This window comes from Drosophila tropicalis, unplaced genomic scaffold, assembly GCF_018151085.1.
Source record: "Drosophila tropicalis isolate 14030-0801.00 unplaced genomic scaffold, ASM1815108v1 contig_694, whole genome shotgun sequence".
Classification (NCBI taxonomy): domain Eukaryota; kingdom Metazoa; phylum Arthropoda; class Insecta; order Diptera; family Drosophilidae; genus Drosophila; species Drosophila tropicalis.
This window is the reverse complement of record NW_027173176.1, coordinates 4,608,049-4,625,700: the sequence shown is the minus strand read 5'-3', so window position 1 is coordinate 4,625,700 and position 17,652 is coordinate 4,608,049. Positions and strand designations below refer to the sequence as shown.

The following is a 17,652-nucleotide window of genomic DNA, read 5'->3' as shown; positions in this document are numbered from 1 at the left end:
TTTTTAAAATCAGAACAAATATCAATTCTTGAGTCGAGTGCGCGATATCTGTCGTAGTTTTCTATATGATATCCTCTATGATATTTACTGAATATACATATGTGTATATATCTCCTCTGATAAATGAATGAAGGCATGCATGTGTCTTAGGTGGTCGGGGGAAGTGGGCAGGGTGAACCATTCAGTGGATTAGTGTTTTCTTTCTTTGTTTTGCCTGGGGCGGAAGAGAATCTTTCATTGTGAAATTTCTTTTATTATCACCATTAGAATATACAAATATAAAAAACCTTATATTTAAGAAACAAGTTTGCTACGAAATATGCGCAAAATAAGAATTACCCTTACCCTTTTTCCATCACATTACTTACTGTTCAGTATAGGAAGGAAGACTTCAACCAATCAAACCATTATATACTTTGCTTTTGAAGTATAAGTACTAGAACTTTTGAAATTTGATTAAAACTCTTGTTTATTGCAAATCCTTTTTGTATGAAATCCTGAGAAATAAGCAGTGGCTAAGGGACTCTGAGTTTCAAGTGTGATTCTTCTTCACAAAGACGTAAATGAAGAGGACAAAAACACTCTGAAATGTATAAAAAAATGTAATGAATGTAGCTCAATTGCTAGTGCAAAAAATATTCTATTGTAAATTATTCTACTTACGTTTCTACTTAACAAATTTCAAAGGAAACCCCGGAAAACCTGAGATCGTTGGTTTGTTACTAAACAAAATAATTAAATGCGATCGACAAAAGTAATACGAATATCGGTTAAGATAACACCTACTATTGGTGGTCGACTTCAAATAAACTTGGGACTATAAAACTCTTCTATCTATTGTATGTCGTCCGAGTAGACTCTACACCAATTGCCTAGTTCTGGTTCTGCCGCTGGGTCTGTGCTTCATTCCACTTGATTCTTTTTTGACCCATTCCTCATTATGTCCTGGTTGAGGATTCAAGGGACTGCTACTTTTCTTTTTCTTTAAATTTATAGCTGCTCATGAAGATCGAAGCAGTTGAACTCCGAAGAAGTAATGTTCCTTTTGAATAAAGCTTCCCTTTGGTAGGTGGCACATGACACAATCCGGGAAATGCTATTAGATTTTCTCTTTTCCAATTGATTCTTTGTTAGACACTCGCCAATGAAAATGGCAATCAAAAAACTAATTCAAGAATGATTTATAACGTTTTCCTGGCCTTAACAAAAGACGAAATTCTATTCATTAGGCCAATATGCGAAATGAATGAAACATATGAAAAACATTTACTTCTTGATATGTAGATATGCCTATATATTTCACTCATTGATTACTCACCTGTCCAGAAATACTTATATTTGAATTAAAGAAAATTTGTTGTTATATACAGCTATAAATAGGTATTCATATTCTGTGCAAAATACTTTCAATCTTTTTTTTTTTCCGTTCCTTTATTTTCTTTTTGGCCTCATGAGCATTACAAGAATTTTTATACAATTTTTGTTTTGTTTTATGTTTTGCGGTAGTTTGGAAATGAAAAGCACTTTTCGGGGCAAGATAAAATGGGATGCTGTCACGCTATTTACATATATATAAATATACCTATATGTTTATGTACATGTAGACGGACAGGACCGGAATAGCCATATAGCGGGGGTGTAGTAAATGCTTTGAGCCTCACTTTTTTGGACTCATATCTCCTTCGATTTCTTGTTAGTTTGTGAATAATCCCTCTTGATCAATCATAACAAATGATTACTTTTCTAGTCGAAAGATTTCATAAGGAATTAATCAACAGGAGTCGTGGCTTTATGATTACAGAATGAACTTATGTATTTATGACTAATTTAATAAGAAAGACGATTCAGAAAAAGATTCAAGAAACGATCAGACGTTTCATAAAATGCTGGGTGGGTTATTTCTTAATGACAAAGTTCGAAAACTTGTAATTTTTTAAGACTTTTTGTCAGCAAACCCTTTGAAATTTATCATTAGGATTGTAAAGAATATAAACAAATTATTTTTATGAAGAATAGAAGAAGCCTTCAAATTTTGGCTATATCTTGGATAACGTGAGTCAAACTGTCTTTTTTTCTGAACTTTTAGCCCCGAAAGGGCTCCGCTTTTGACTTAGTCCTGCACTGTAGACAGGGTCGGCCGATTTTCGCCAGATATTTGTATGTATGTGTGTGTGTACGAAAAGGCAACAAGAAACCGTTTATTTATTTCGTTATTGCAATTTACGAAAACTGAACAACGATCCCAAATCAAATGGAGAGTGAGAGAGAGAGAGAGAGAGAGAGAAACAAAGAGACATGAGTTGCAGAGAAATTGAGAATGAGAATAAAGAGAATGAATCTCTTTTGGCCAAAAATATATACACGCACACGAAAAACAACAAAATTCGAATTGTGTGTTTTGCTTCTTCTTGTGTTGAGATTTTCAGATATTTCAGCGTGTTTTTTTCAGAGTTTCATTCCGTTCAGTTCAGTTCGGTTTAGTTTTTCACGCAGTCTAGGGGAAAATCTCGGAGCGGTACAAATGATTTGTACACATCGAGCAGTTTTCCTTTGACAACGCGCCGAGTCGCACACGCCACGCGCCGTGGCAAGTAACAAACCCAAAAAAAAAAAAAAAAAAAAAAATACAAAAATTAAAAATCGCGCCGCTTGACGTTCGCATGCGACAAATGTATGCATCGGATAATTTTGCTGAATTTAAAAATAACAGCAAAAGTTCTTTTCCCTCTTCTTCCCCTCCCTCTCTCACTTGTTCTCCTTCTCTGCTCTAACCAAAACGACAAAAACAACCAACACAAAATGTTATGTGAACGGTGTGTGTACATATGTATATGTTTGTTTGAGTGTGTGTGTGTGACTAGAAAATTTTCATGAAAATGAAGATAAAAAACGCCATTTGCCTGAGGAAAATATCAACGCATAAATAAAACACCCAGTGACGTGTCGCATTTGCCGGCTGCATCTGCATTCTCAAATAGATTGGCTACCGATCCGAACCGAGCCGATCCGTTAACGTGCCCCATGCCCCATGCCCACCCGTACCGATTCCCGTTTCGATTCCCATTCCTTTCCATTCATTGCCTCCTTCATTTCGGTGCGTGCCGGCGGATTATGTAAAGTGGCCCAAATCACAGAGCGCAAAAAATAGAAGAAACCGAAAAAAAAAACAACAAGCAAACAAATAGCAGAATAAAAAACACTCACGGAAATTTGATTTGGTCGAAAGGAAGAGTACAAAAATTCTGAAAAAAAGAACGAAACGATATATACTCAGTGTACACAACCAGAAGATCGCCTCCCATCGCATCGCATCGCCTCGCATCGCATCAAGTAAATGTGTTTAATTTATTTCGCATCTATTGCAATTTGCAATTGAGTGGCCGTACAGTGAGCTCTAGGCAGCCGGGCAGACAGTGAGACAGACGGTTCTGCATCCAAAAGATACGTTTAGTCACATATACAATATATATTTTTGTTTTTTTTTTTTTTTTTTTGTTTCGTTCTCGTCATTAGTTAGTTAGTTCGTCGCGTGTGTGCATATTAGATTACAATAAAAACGATCAATATGCCAAAGTGATATATTTATATTCGTACATATATATCAAAACCAAAGACAACAACAAAAATCTATAGAAGAGTCTATGAAAACAATGTGAATGTTTCGAATTGAAATATAGAATAAATCAATAAATCAGTAGATCAAAACAAAGTGTATATAGGAAAAACGTAATCTTCAAACAGATCGTTTGCCAAAATAACGTAATCTGTCAGCCAAACAGTCAGTCAATCGATCAGTCATTCAATCAACAGCAATGTCTTCGTATCGCAGTTATGTAAGTAAAGTTTTTGTGCATCGCCAAGTTTAAGTTTGTATCTCAACATTTCTATATCTCTCCGTCTATCCCTCCTCTCTCTCTATCTCTCTCTTTTTTGAATGTGTTGGCGTATCTATATATTTATGTTTTTGCAATTGTTTGTTTCTAATTGTTAATGCTGTTGGCCAATGTACATATATAGCAGCTTATTTATACACTTGACAAAAAAGCAACTGAAACAGAAAGTTAAAAAGAAATTTTCAAATAAACAAAACAATCAACTATATCTAGTTGATCAATCTATCGATTGAAAAGGATTTTTCCATTCAACTTTAAAACTATTTGAGAATTCCAACTACGTGAAGTGAAATAAAATGAAAATAACTTACAAAATCATATTCCATCAAAATTCATTTTGTTTTGAAACAAAAAGCGAACCCTAAATAGTTCAACTGATCGACACTTTATCGAAGTAACACAAAAAGGATATAACCCACCAAAACATAATAAAAGGACTCTAGGAACCAAACCTTGGCCGTCTCGAGATCAATAATTAAGGATTTTTTCCTTTTTTCATTGCTTTTCCAATAAATCGATCTTCTTCGTAGATATATATATCAACATTGGACAGTTCAATTTGTTGCTTATAAAGGAAGAATAAAAGATCTTTCTTATCACATTAAGTATAATTATGGGATCAGCACAAATCTTAACATGGTCCAGATTAACCTGGGATACCAAAATCTAATTCTTACTGAGAATTTTTATTTTAAGTGTATTACCTTCAGCCCACCCCCACACACACACACACACACACACACATGGCTAATGGTATTGGCAATTGTTTGAATTTCAATAGTGAGTTTGTGTGTGTGTGTGTGTAGGTGTGTGCGGCACCTAGTTTCATGATAAACAATTTGGAACAACAGCAAAAACCAAAAACCCATGCAAAACCAAATACAAAATCAATGCAAAACGTTTGGGTTATTGTTTAGAAAATCTATTGAAAAAAATAGATTTTTATTTGTTGCTTCAGTTTAATTCTTTGTTCAATAATTGCTACAATTTCATCTCAATGGCAACTCGGTCTGTCTCTCTGTCTGTCTATCTGTCAATAGGTGTGGCAGCTGCATTTGACGCTAATTGGGCAGATTATATAGAGATTCAGTTTGTTCGAATTCATTCGATTTGTTTGCGGTGTCAAACTCATTATATCCTTTAGCCTCTTTGTCAACTCTTTGGTCATAAATCAAACATTTCTTTTTGTTTTTTTTTTTTGGATCTCTATATATACTTACATACATACATATCGTATGTATATATTGTTGCGCCTTGCATCTAATAAACCAATCAGTTTATGAGTAAATTTTCATTTGTGTGTTCAGTAGCCAACAAGTTTCAGTATCTTAAATTTTGTATTTTTAGAATGCTTCAATCTTAAAATGCACGAAAAAGGAAAATGATTTTTCTTTCGGGAAACGAGTGAAAGAGATGGGAAGAGTTTTATGTGTGTGTGTGTGTGTCTAAGGAAGTTGTAAATATTTATGACACGCATAAAGTTGAAAGTTCCAATGCTATGGGCACGCACCACCTAATTAATTAACAAAGTGTGAATATTCGTACAATTTGTAAAACAACTCGACTCGATCGAGGGAGTTGGAGTGGGAGTGGCAGGGGGAGTGGCAGCGCCTGCAGAATGCAATGGCCAAAAGACAGGGCAGGCGGCCATGATTCAATTGACACATATATTTTGTGTGTGTACCTTTCAGTTTTGTCTTAAAAAACTATTAGACAAAAAACAAAAAAAAAAAAAAAAACATTTAGTAGTATTTTTTAATTAACAAACATAACTGCTGTCCCCCTCCCAGCCCCCCGACCCCTACAAGCCCCCCTCAAAAAAGAGAGAAAAAATGCCCCGAAGACGTCGGCCTTCCTGCAAGATGAATCCATTGGCTGCCTTGCAACAAAAAAAGAGTCCAGATAATAGCAGGCGGGAACGGGATAGGGAGCGGGAGCGGGAGCGGGATCATGATCGAGAGTATCAGCATACCCAAACGCAACGTCAACACCATCATTATTATCATCATCATCATCATCACCACCATCCGAAGGCAAGCCATCGACATTTTACCGATGAGGCAAATAATATTAGTAGATCAAGTGGCGAAGAGGCTTCCACATCGGCGGCGGCGGCAGCAGCCCTAGCATCTGGTTCAGTTTTCAATGATACTAGTCCCAAAACTAAGGATTATAAACTATTCCCCGAGCTTTACAATCAAACGGCTTCCCTGCCCACGTTTGCTGATATCTTTGGTCAACCTTTGCCATTATTATTCAATTTCCCATACGAAGATATGCCCACCTGTTCGATCAAGGCGGGCATTGAGTGTGCCATGATGCACGATAATTATGGCATAGCCGACATGTTGGAAACCATTCGCAATGCTCACACAAATCCAAATGTTGCACTTTTATCAATTGGCGAAGATTTGTCTTGCTTTGGTCTAGATCTGGCTGCACAGGGTGACATCTATGTGCATTTCAATGGACCCTTTACCCAGGATCCTCCGCAGAGAAGTTCAATGGATTGTGCCCTTGAGCTGGGTATGCGGGGTATGAGAGATGCCATGATCAAATTTCCATCAAGACCACCAATTTGGGAGTCATTTGTCCCAGAGACAAGAAACTTGGGTCTCATAGGTCTGAATGTGGTTGCTGATTATGGTAATGGTGGTGGTGGTGGAGGTGGTACTGCTGGTGGTGTTGATGTTGGTGGTGGGCTAAAGAAGGTCTATACACAGCATGCTAAAAGGAAAAGTTAGTTTTCTCTCTCTCTCTCTCTTTCTATATATATATACATACATATATATATATATTTAGTTGGGCAGCAAAAGTAACCGAAAGTGGGACTCAAAAATAAGTTAACTAACTTAGTCTAAACCATCTCTGACTAGATTTTTATATGACTATTAGCCAAACATTTTGTGGCCATATATCAATCTTAATACCTGATACTGCTGTGAGCAAGACAAATTCTTCAAGTGTGATACCCAAAAAATGAATTAAAATATATGTTTCTAAATACTACAAAAAAAAAAACTCAAACTGTTTTGTATTATCTGAATTCTATGTTATATCAGGAGAATCAAATGAATTATAAAGATATTTTCAATAAAATTAGGTAAATTTGATAATATTTTCAAGGGATGCTCGATCAAAAATTTAGGTTCAAAGCTTAAATAATTAAATAATTTTTCTGGAAGTCACTTTGTCACTTAAGGATTCACTTGTAAAAATGATTCGAAATATAAATATTTTGGGGAGAGACCTCCTGAACCTTTATTACTCTCAGAGAGCAGCAAAGAACTTGAATTGATTTGAAAGATATACATATAAACTAAGATCAATCAGATAGGCTCGATAATTCGAAGAAGTCTTGTAAACTCCACTCAATCATTTATATTAAACAGAATGATCTGTCTTTGCCATTTTTGCATACTGACCCTTTAATGCAAAATATTCGCAGTTGACAAGTGAAAAAAAAATGAAAAGTGATTTTTAAAATAAACAAAATCATTTGTCTACGTGCTGTGTGACATGGCAAACGAATGTTGTTTAGTCTGATTTTGTTAGCACTTCCATCCCCTTTCAAGCACTTACTTACTTAGTGGGATTTCTGCATCAGCATTTGGCTGAATGTATGTATATAGTTTTTTTTTTATAGAGTTTACTAACTGACAGACATGGCATTTCATTGGTACTTTCACTTCTCTAGTATTTGTTGTCCTGGCTGGCATCCATCGCCTAATTGAGTCCGCATAATAACGCTGTCAAATGCTGCGAAAGAAGACTCTGTGAGGAGATAGAACACTCTTTCGAGTGACTGGAGTGGCATGGAGTGGCGTGCAAAGTACAAATACAGATGGCAACCGCATTGGCCGCACCATGCCACCTCCTCGCCACCTCTCACCACTATTGAGCCAACTATATAACTACATACATCCATCCATCCATTTGTATGTATGTATGTACTTTTGCTTGTTTTGCACATTGTTGGGCTATTTGTGTTTGGCATTCCATTTCACTCTGAACAGATGAATACAAAAACCAGCAGCAGCGAAAACAATTAGCTGAGATCGTTCATGGAATACTATATTGAAGAAATAAATATATTGAGTTTTTTTTTCTTTTCATTCTTTTCTTTTTTATGATATATGTCATTTTGTGTGGTGTGGTTCATGAACCGTTGGCGCCAATGTTTAATTCACTTGGGACCAGCCATCAAGAAGGGGAGGGCTATGGCACTATAATAAAGGAATTTTCTACTCACACACACACACAAACTCATACATGTGCATATATGGTGTATAAAGGAGTTTTATAATGTATTTCAATAAAAAGACTAGACAACTTTTCTTCTCAAACTACTTATATTGATCCTTTGAATTCCTAACAGAGCTCGAAACATAACTAACCCATTCTAAGACAAATAAAAGCGTAAATGGTTTATTTGTTGTGAAATGACACTTGACAGACGGGATAAGATAAGGATTTGATAATGATTCTTTACTAAGTCTTTGATGATCTGATAAAGATTTCCAAATTGTTTAAAATAAAAGACATAAATGGATTTTCATTATGATATAATTATCATGGATATATTGAATAACGTGTCGTATGAGTGATATTTGTTTTCTGATTGACATTTTTGTGGTAGAACATGTCGTATGATTGATATTTTTTGAAACTTTTATGCCGTCCTATATATGTAACTAATTTACGGTCGATGTGACCTTTTGACAAAGTAATATACATATATATTTCGATTTTTCCCATAGTTCAGAATTTGTCGGGTTCAACAGCATCTGAGAGTCTCATTTAGATGAATCTACAATAATTGTTGAAATCTGGTTGCGTTTGCCAAAAACTATAAAAAGCAACTTATGCAGACACATTTGCAATTTGGCAATATTAAATGAATGTCCGATCTGCCAGTGATATCTGTTGGCCAAAATGAAAACAATTCGGCCCCTCCGCAAACAGTTTACTCTTATTTCTGTGCGAGGTAAAGGGTGAGGAGTGCTGCTATCTAATGGTTGATGGCCGTTGGCTGATATGTTCCCTACCACCCCACACATTTTCAGCCTCCGCCTCATTCATAGATATTGGCAATATTGTAAAGGGCAACAACGATGAATCGTGCACTACACGATGTGTCTATCTGGGTGGGTGCTTGTGTGTGTGTGTTCTTAGACGAGGGCAATTCTTCTAATGCGCCACGCGGTTGAGATTAGAAGGGAAGGCAGATGTTGAAATAATCGAAATGAATCTGTTTACACGTCGAAATTAATTGAAAAACGCGTGCTACAGCGCCATTTAATTGAAAATGAAATAGAAGCAAAAGCAAAAGAAAATGCAATGCCAGAATAAGACGAGTTCAAAGCAGCCAGCCAAAAAGAGAGTTTCTGTTAGGTGGAAGGGGAGGAGGGGCGTTGGCGTCGTCTGCTGCTGGTGTTGATGTGTCTGCCACAGTTTCTCGAATGCTGATTATGACCACGACGACTACGACGACGACGATGATGATGATGATGGGGATGTTGATGATGATGAAATGTGTGCGAATAATTGTCGAGGGCATCTCTCAATGAGCCGTACACATACTACGTCAAGGGTCAAAAAAAGAGTGAGAGGGATGGGCCAATCAGTAGCACATTGCTGCCTGTTTGGGGCTCTTGCGGCTCTGTCTGGGGGTCTAAGTGCACCAATCAATCAAAATCAAACAATACACTTAGGAAAAAAACAAGAGACTTTAATCAAATGCATCCAGTCATCTAATGATTACAACATTTCATTTTCCTTATTTTTTTGTTCATTCACAATGTTCATTTAATTGTTGCAAATAACTGAAGAACACTTGAAAAAAAAAAGATATATACATAGTTATAAGTTATATATCAACTTGGAAAATTCTTACCTTGAATACACTTTAAGGCTTTGCGGAGAATCCATGAGAGAGCTGATAGAGGGCATAATCCACTTTCTCCTCCATTTATGTCTCTTTGCTTATCCGTTTGACAATTCATTAACAAACTTATTTATTGCAGACACCTTGGAAATCGAGTTTTGGCAGCTCCTACAAGCCAGGAAGTGCAACGGTAAGTAATTCCATCTGCTTATCTTCAGCTTCCTGGTTCTCATAGAAATCTTTGACTTGTTTTAGTACTCTGCTGGAGCCGATTCGACATCTCGTTACACATCATTGGCCACGCCTAGTGCATATAGACCCTCATTTTCGGGTGGTACATACCGCATTAAACGTGATCCACCAGCGCCGGCGACATCAAGTCCAGTGACTACCACTTATGTGAGTCGTTATGGCAAAACCGAACCCAAAGAGGCCATCAGTTCCAGTGACAGAAGTAGTCCAATAAAACGGTATACAGGAACAACTACAAGCAGTTTGGGCAAATATGGAAGATCACGGGATCCTAGTCCTGTGGCCTTGGAGCATACAAGTCGGGCCAAATCGAGGGATCCAAGTCCAGTGATTGACAATAGTCGCAGCAAGCTAGGTCCGTCTTATAGAAGCAACAATACTTCAAGAAATGGCTATAGTAGTCGTTTTGGGAGCAACTCTACTAGAATCAATGGGAGTTCCAGTGCCAATACCACGCTGGATAAGTCAATTTCATATTTGACAACAAGTGATTTTCATGCAAGGACTGCAAGTCGTGCCAAAGCCAGCAGAGAGAAGGAATTGGAAGCAGCTGATGAGAAGTCAGTCAAAGGAGTAGCAGGAACAACTATAACAACAACAACAGAAGAGTCAGACAAACAGGCAGATAAGGATGAGAACGAAAAGCTGACGCATTGCGAACAACAGTCGCCAGAGGAAACATTCGTTTCGGTCGCGGTAGTAACACGAGCAACATCACCCACACCACCGGGCAGCACAACAGTGCAACGTACTCGTCGCATTGATATAGCCAAGACGATTGAGAAGACCATACAACGTTCGACCAGGCCGCGTCAGATGTTGGAGAAGGAGATACAATCAGATAGGTTGGATGACTCGACACGTTATCTGCGCTACAGTGCGGGCAGCAGTAGCCTAAGCTCAAATTACACTCCACACAGAGATAGGATAAGCAATTTGCGCTATAGTGCCAGCCCAATGTCCAGCAAATCGACAACCACATCACCATCGCCATCGGTTTCGGTATCAGCATCGGCCCCAGGATCAACAGGAGCAGCCGCGAACGGAGATAGTAAATCACAGAGTCCGTCAGAGTCAGTTAAAACAAATGGCACGAATGGCTCAGTTAGCTCTAGATCGGCAAGTAAATCCAAACTTTCACCACCCAAGGCAATACGTTTGAATTCGTCGCGGCAATCGTCCGTGGAGAATCTGGCCAACAAACCACCAGCGGCGCCCAGTAAAGCAGAGTCACCCACCAAGACGGTCAACAGTTCAACATCAAGTAATTCTGTAGTCAAATGGCCAAACAAGGACTTTCGCAAAAGCTCGTTGAATGTGGGTCCTACGGATAGACCGCGCAAATCACGTACACCAAGCAGTGGTGCCGAATCCGAGGATGTGGTCAATGGCGGGCAACTTGAACGTTCGCCCAGTGCTGGCTCTGAGAGCAGTCTCACATCGGCCACGGCATCGGGTTCGGGTACAGGCTCACCCTCAGCTGGGTCCAACAAAAAAGTATCAACAAAACCACCGAATCGCCAACTAAAGGCACACAAATCATGTGCACCCACGCCAAGTGCCATAGATACTGCCTCAAGCACTGCCAACACCGCATCGTCCTCCGCATCGGAGAGTGAACAGCGTGGGAAAACAACGAAAAAGCAAAGCAAAAAAAAGACGCCAAACAAAGACGCGACGAAGGTCGTCATCAAGCATCAGAAGCAGGAACTAATACAGGGAGAGGGGACAGCGACGGCGACGGCGACGTCGACGACGACGAGGACAGGTGATGCTGCCGGCCAATTGATTAACCAAAATAGCCACAGTGGACAACATACTCATACTGACTCACGATCTGTGGAAAATTCGTTGCCAGCATCACAATCGCGATTGCAGAAGCTCTCGTCGGTATCGAATTTTTTCGCCACACGTCAGCAAGACGCAAATAGTGAGCCGATCTTCCTCGAAAGCTCCGACAGCTCTGGCGAGGTGGAGACTCTCGGTGGGCCAACAATCAGTCTAATGACAGATTTTCAAACGAACGAAACAAGAACGACGCCATCGAGCGAAACGACAACGACGACGAATCCCTCATTGAAATCGATCACAAATAACACACTGAGCTCCACCACAAGGTGTCCCAGAGAGACGACCAGTACACAGGACACACAGGCCACTGAGAGTCAGGGACAAACCACCTGCACCGCATTAACGGCAAGCACCTCCGAACAGGATCCCGATCAAGAGGAGCCCAGTTGGTGGCAAGATACTAGTCTGCAAATCAATACGGCTTCAGCTCTAGACTATAATAATCGCGGCGATATGCCATATAGACTAAGGCACATTGATTCGAGTGAAGATCACGCCTGGTGGCTGCGACCAGATGAGGAGGACGACACCCTGGCCGAGGAGACCCTCAATCAACTAGACGACGAGCAAGAGCCATCTACTGAGGGCAATGGCAAATTAATTGGTTGGTGGAGCAAAGATGAGAACGAAACGACAATAAACGGCTTGACCCCAAATGGTCATAGCAATGGCCTAGATACGGAATCAAGTCATAAAGTCAAAGCCATGCCACGTAGTCGCATTTCGCCAGAACATGATGCCTGGTGGCTGGATGCCGACGAAGAGGCCAAGGAAGAGGAGAACAACAACAGCCACAGCAATAAGAAGAACATAGAAGGGATTAGCCAGCAGAGCAAACAAAATGGGTTTTCAGGGGATGAGAACAATAACAATGAACCACACGTTGAGATTACAATCAAATTGCCCAGCAGTAGCGATCGCAGTTCGAAGAGCATTCAGGAACCCAAACACTGGTGGATGTCTGGGCCCACGAAAAAGCTTTTCAATGTCCAACGTGTGGAATCGGGTGAACGTGCCTGGTGGCAGGAAAAGGATAGTGATGGATCAGCAGCAGCACCACCCCCCACCAGCACCACCAGTCAAACCACCGACCCCCCCGCCTCGTATTATCAAACATTGGGAATCCGGTGAACGGGCCTGGTGGCTACAGCAGGATGAACAGGAAACGGAAAAACCAAACAATGACCAGTTGCTGGGCCGCGATGAAACCGATCGTTCATCCATTCACAATGAACTGCAAGATGCACCCAATGAGTTAAGCAGCTCTTTCAATTTCACCTACTCAGTGCGTCCACCGCCGTTGGGGCAATGCGCCAGCCCCGTGCCGCCTGAACAGCGTTCACAATGCGCTTCGCCCTACGATAACATTCCAATGTCAAAAGTTCAAATGTCAGTGCCACAGACAACAACAGCAGCAACGGCAACGGCAACAGCTACAGCAGCAACGATGCCGGCCCCAACTTCCGCCTCGTTGCAGGCACGACGATCCTCTGGTGAAAAGCTTTTCATTTCACGCCATCAAAACATCGACGAGCTTTTGGGTGGTGCATGCCGGCCCCTCAGTCCGCTCTTCTACAATAGTGGTGGCAATGTGACAGAAAATGAAGCCACCACTCCGTTAGCGTTGGCCCAGAAGAACATGTTCCTTCTCGAAGAGATCACCCCCGATCAAGTGCGTATTCATGATAGCACCGCTCAATTGCCGGTCATCCAGCGCATGCAGCGGTGAGTACCACCAAGACAAAAGAGCTTTTTCCCGTTTGTTGTGTGGTGAATTTAGCTACACGGAACCACCAGCCAACAAACTTACATGCATGTCAACATGTGGTTGCTGAATCTTAAATGCTTTCTCTTCTTTCATTCCTTCTCTCTCTCTCTCTCTCTCTTTGACTGATCTTGCAGCGATGTGGAATGGTTGGAGAATGGCAGCAACTTTTACGAACAACCGAAACAACAACGTCGGGTAAGTGATGGTAATCCTCCTCCTCCCGCACTCTGCCCCAGGGATGACAGGGGGTATCATGCATGTCTTTTGTAAGAGTGTCTGTGTGTGTGTGTGTCTTCCCACACATTCGTTCTAAGCAGATTGCAACAATTTTTTGGCAGGCTGCCCGGCTTGTTACGATTTCGTCTCGGTCTGCGCTGCGGCAGTATCGCCCACGCCGAAAATTTATTTATTTAGATACCCCTAAAGAGGGCATCGAGTGGGTACATAAGTTTACAAGAAATTTTTGTCACCAAAATCTACAAAAATTGGTTAACAAAAACCCAACTAATTAAACCAAGAAAGGGTCTCAAATCAATTTCATTATGAGTACATTCAAAATGTCGTGATACGAAAGCAAACTTCAAACGAATTGCCACCAAATAAGGGTTAAAAGGATATTGAAATATAGAAATTTAAAGGATATCGATCAATCTAAAGGGTTTCTAATTTTGCTAGGGTATTTAAAGGTTGGCATGGGATTCGGGTAATTTCGATACTTATTTTATTTGCAGTGTAGTTTTATCGTAGAACTTATGAGGCTTGCCATATCGGTTGCAACTGCAGCTGGGTTGGCTTTAAGTCTACACGATATGTGTGTTATATGGCAAAGGGCAAGGCTTGGCTTAGCCTCCGACTTGGTAAGGCACAGGAACCCTCACACACACACACACACACACACACACACGCACAGGGGCGCACACCCAATTCGCCACTTATCACCTCCGGCATCTTTCATACAAGATTCGGTCTTGAATGACAGCTTTCAAGTGTATATATATACACACACTTATACATATGTGGGGGCCGGAGGCTTTGTGACTCAGCCTGAAGGCTCTGCAGCAATCACAACAATGCCAGAATTAAATACGGAACAAGAAGAAAAATAAAAATAAGGAACAAAACAAAAAAAAAACGACTTGAAGAAAAATTATTATTATCTTAATTATATGCAGTCATGTCACTGCTGCTGTGAGCTGCTTCAAAGTATTTGAATTCTGAGATTCCATGCCCATTCTTTGCGCTCCAGTTTGAAAGTGGCAACTCTCAGACAAAATGGGTCATAACCAAAGCAATTATCATGCACATAAAAGGCCGAATCAAGTGGGAAAAGGGCCAACACAAGCACAAGCAACTGTAAAAGCCGACAAAGGTTGCCCCCAAAGGTTGGTTGGTTGGTTGGCACTTGGTTTGCTTGTAAGCGGCGGGGAACACAACACATCATACAAAAAATAATGCATAATAAGAAGAGAACGAAAAAAAAAAAAAACAGAAAGAACCCCCTCAATTGCAAATATTTATATTGGTTTGTTTGTTAATTCTGTTTGCCTTTTTTGCACGATGCCATCAAAAAAACGCATCGTTGAGCATTAAAAATTGAAAGTACATTCAACTTGGTCAGTGTATTGAGTCCCGATCGTTTATCTCCTTCTTTCTCTCACCTTTGAACTGTAAACTTGAGTTGCCTCATCTCTTCAATTAGTCAGATTTGACTCGTAGGCCCAAAAATAGCAATTGGCATTGAGGCGTGAAGAAACAAAAACCCAAAAAAAAAAAAAAAAAAAAAAAAACTGAAACCAAATTACATTATAAAAGACATTTTTGCAAAAATAAAAAACCAAAGTAAACACAACATGCGCAATTGCCTTAATGACACAACAGCAACAACAACAACAACAACAACAGATCGCTAAAAACTGATGTAGCCAATGGATGATTCACTCATTCCTCTGTGCCTTCATTCCCATATGTTTGAGTACTTCTTTTTGATGCTGTTCTACGAGGCAATTATATTGTTTATTGTTGCTAAAAAGCAAAACACAAAAAGAAATACATAAGTGAAAACATTCACTCTACTATCATCGGTTCAGTTCAGCTCGGTTCACGTTCGGTAAATAAAAAAAATATTTTAAGCTTGAATCGGCGGCCATTTGATAATGAACTGCCCTCACCTCGCCCCTAACTCTATGTCTATTTACCTAAGACACATGGGTTTTTCTCCCCTCCAAATAAACTTACTCACTCTATTTTCTTAGGTACTCACAACGGGGCTTGTGAAATGAACTTGGCGGCCCCTCTTCAAGATCGAAGAGTTAGTATCTGCGTTTCGCAACCTAAACGGCTGAAGGCTGATTGAAAATTTGCATTATAATTAGACACACAAATACGTTAGAGACAAAGTTGTTTTAACTTTGGATATTGTACAATGATATAGTCACTGCAAATTACACAAATTTAATTGAATGAAAATATTTAATGAGAATACATTTCGAATAACATTTTTATACATTTGTGATAAAACTGTTGTACTTTACCTAAACGCCGTAAAGCATGCTCACCCTAGCACTTTGGCGCCACCATTAACCAACTTAGGGTTTTTGGTGCTTCAAATGATAAACATTTATGCTTATAACTTGCCTATTTGTTATACGATATTTATGAAATTTGTTATACCGATGGTTATTTGAAAGATATATTAGTATACCACTTTTGATAGCGCTAATTTGAACATTAGGGAGAAAATAACTCTTTGTTTCTAAGCCTCTTCGATCCACGTGTTGATACCGAACGACACAGAAATGGCTTGGTCCCCTTATCGATTGATTTCCATCTCTAATATACATATCCTAAGTGTATACCGAATAACTATTATAAATGACTTTGAATTTAATTACAAATTTGTATATCATTTGAATCACACACACAAATACAATCATATATCGATTGATTTCAATATCAAATGGGATATCAAATGACTTGCCATTAGGCCAACACTTTGCTGGGCTGGCCAAATGCAATTGGACTCCGTTTGCCTGGCAATTATATTCTCAATTCAACTGCCCGCACCTCGAACAACTGGACGATGGGCCGCCTAATCGAAACTTGCGCTCACACACCCACTAAAAGAAAGAAGGATAAAACAAAAAAAAAACTCTTACACTCTCCAAACGGGCAAGCTCGTAACTTAAATGGGCACAGGCTAGAAGCCAGAGAGCCAAAGTCAGAGTCAGAGTCAGAGCCAGCCAAATGTCCAGCTAATGATAGGCTAACGTTCAATCAACGATAAAGCCAAATTGTGGCACACGCGCGCCTGCTCGTTTGGTCTATTTTTAGCAATTGCCATGAAGTACCAACCAAGTTAGTGTGTGTGTGTGTGTGTGTGTACTCCTATCAGCTGCAGTATATGTTCAATTAAAAACATGTTGCAGCAGAAGGTGCAGTTGCCTGGGCTTTGCCTAGACATAGGGAGAGATAGTGAGAGAGAGACACTCTAAAAAACGAAACTCACCACGAACATCGCAACCTGCCTCAAAAAAACAAAAGCAAAAACAACCAACAGCAGACCGAACGACCACCTTACTTATTGGGGCTTCGTCGGGCCCCACGACAATTTTGCGGCTTTCAGTTGCTCTCCGAACGCGCTTAAGTGTAGACGTATTTGCGCCGCGGTTTTCGTCATCTGTCGCCGTCGTCGTCAACGTCGTCGTCGTCGCTCAGCTGCGCGCGTCGCTACCTACCACCATTATTATTATTATTATTATTATGTTGTTATTGCTAAAGCGGCTTCTGTTGTTGTTGTTGGCAACAACAATGAAATATTGGTAATTGATTTGTTAAAAGCCCGAAAAAGAAAATAACAAAAAAACCAAAATTCAATTTACAAAACCGTTCCAGTAAAATAAAAGTGTTAATGGACTTGACTTGGTGTTTAATCATTGAAAATTGCAATTTATTTTAATATTGATTGTTTTTTTTTGTTTGTTTGTTTGTTGTTTGTCGGTGGT

General features: G+C 39.8%; 2 protein-coding genes across 2 annotated transcripts in view; both read left to right on the top strand.

Annotated features, from left to right (window-relative positions):
• Positions 1–3,786: 3,786 nt before the first annotated feature.
• Fhos (Formin homology 2 domain containing) overlaps positions 3,787–17,652 on the top strand; it is a 48,841-nt gene continuing 34,975 nt past the window's right edge. Inside the window, 5 exon segments of the mRNA XM_068293195.1 lie at positions 3,787–3,833; positions 9,920–9,970; positions 10,036–12,923; positions 12,925–13,608; positions 13,786–13,846. Of these exon segments, the coding sequence (XP_068149296.1) occupies positions 3,813–3,833; positions 9,920–9,970; positions 10,036–12,923; positions 12,925–13,608; positions 13,786–13,846 (3,705 nt within the window). The 5' untranslated portion in view covers positions 3,787–3,812.
• LOC137579286 (uncharacterized) lies at positions 5,579–6,856 on the top strand. Its single transcript, XM_068293004.1, has one exon. It carries the CDS (start codon positions 5,726–5,728, stop codon positions 6,635–6,637), a length of 912 nt encoding a protein of 303 aa, XP_068149105.1. The 5' UTR covers positions 5,579–5,725; the 3' UTR covers positions 6,638–6,856.

What these genes read in the sequence shown, in the direction of transcription:
- LOC137579286 (XM_068293004.1), top strand. Translation starts at nt 5,726, where the DNA reads ATGCCCCGAAGACGTCGGCCTTCCTGCAAGATGAATCCATTGGCTGCC.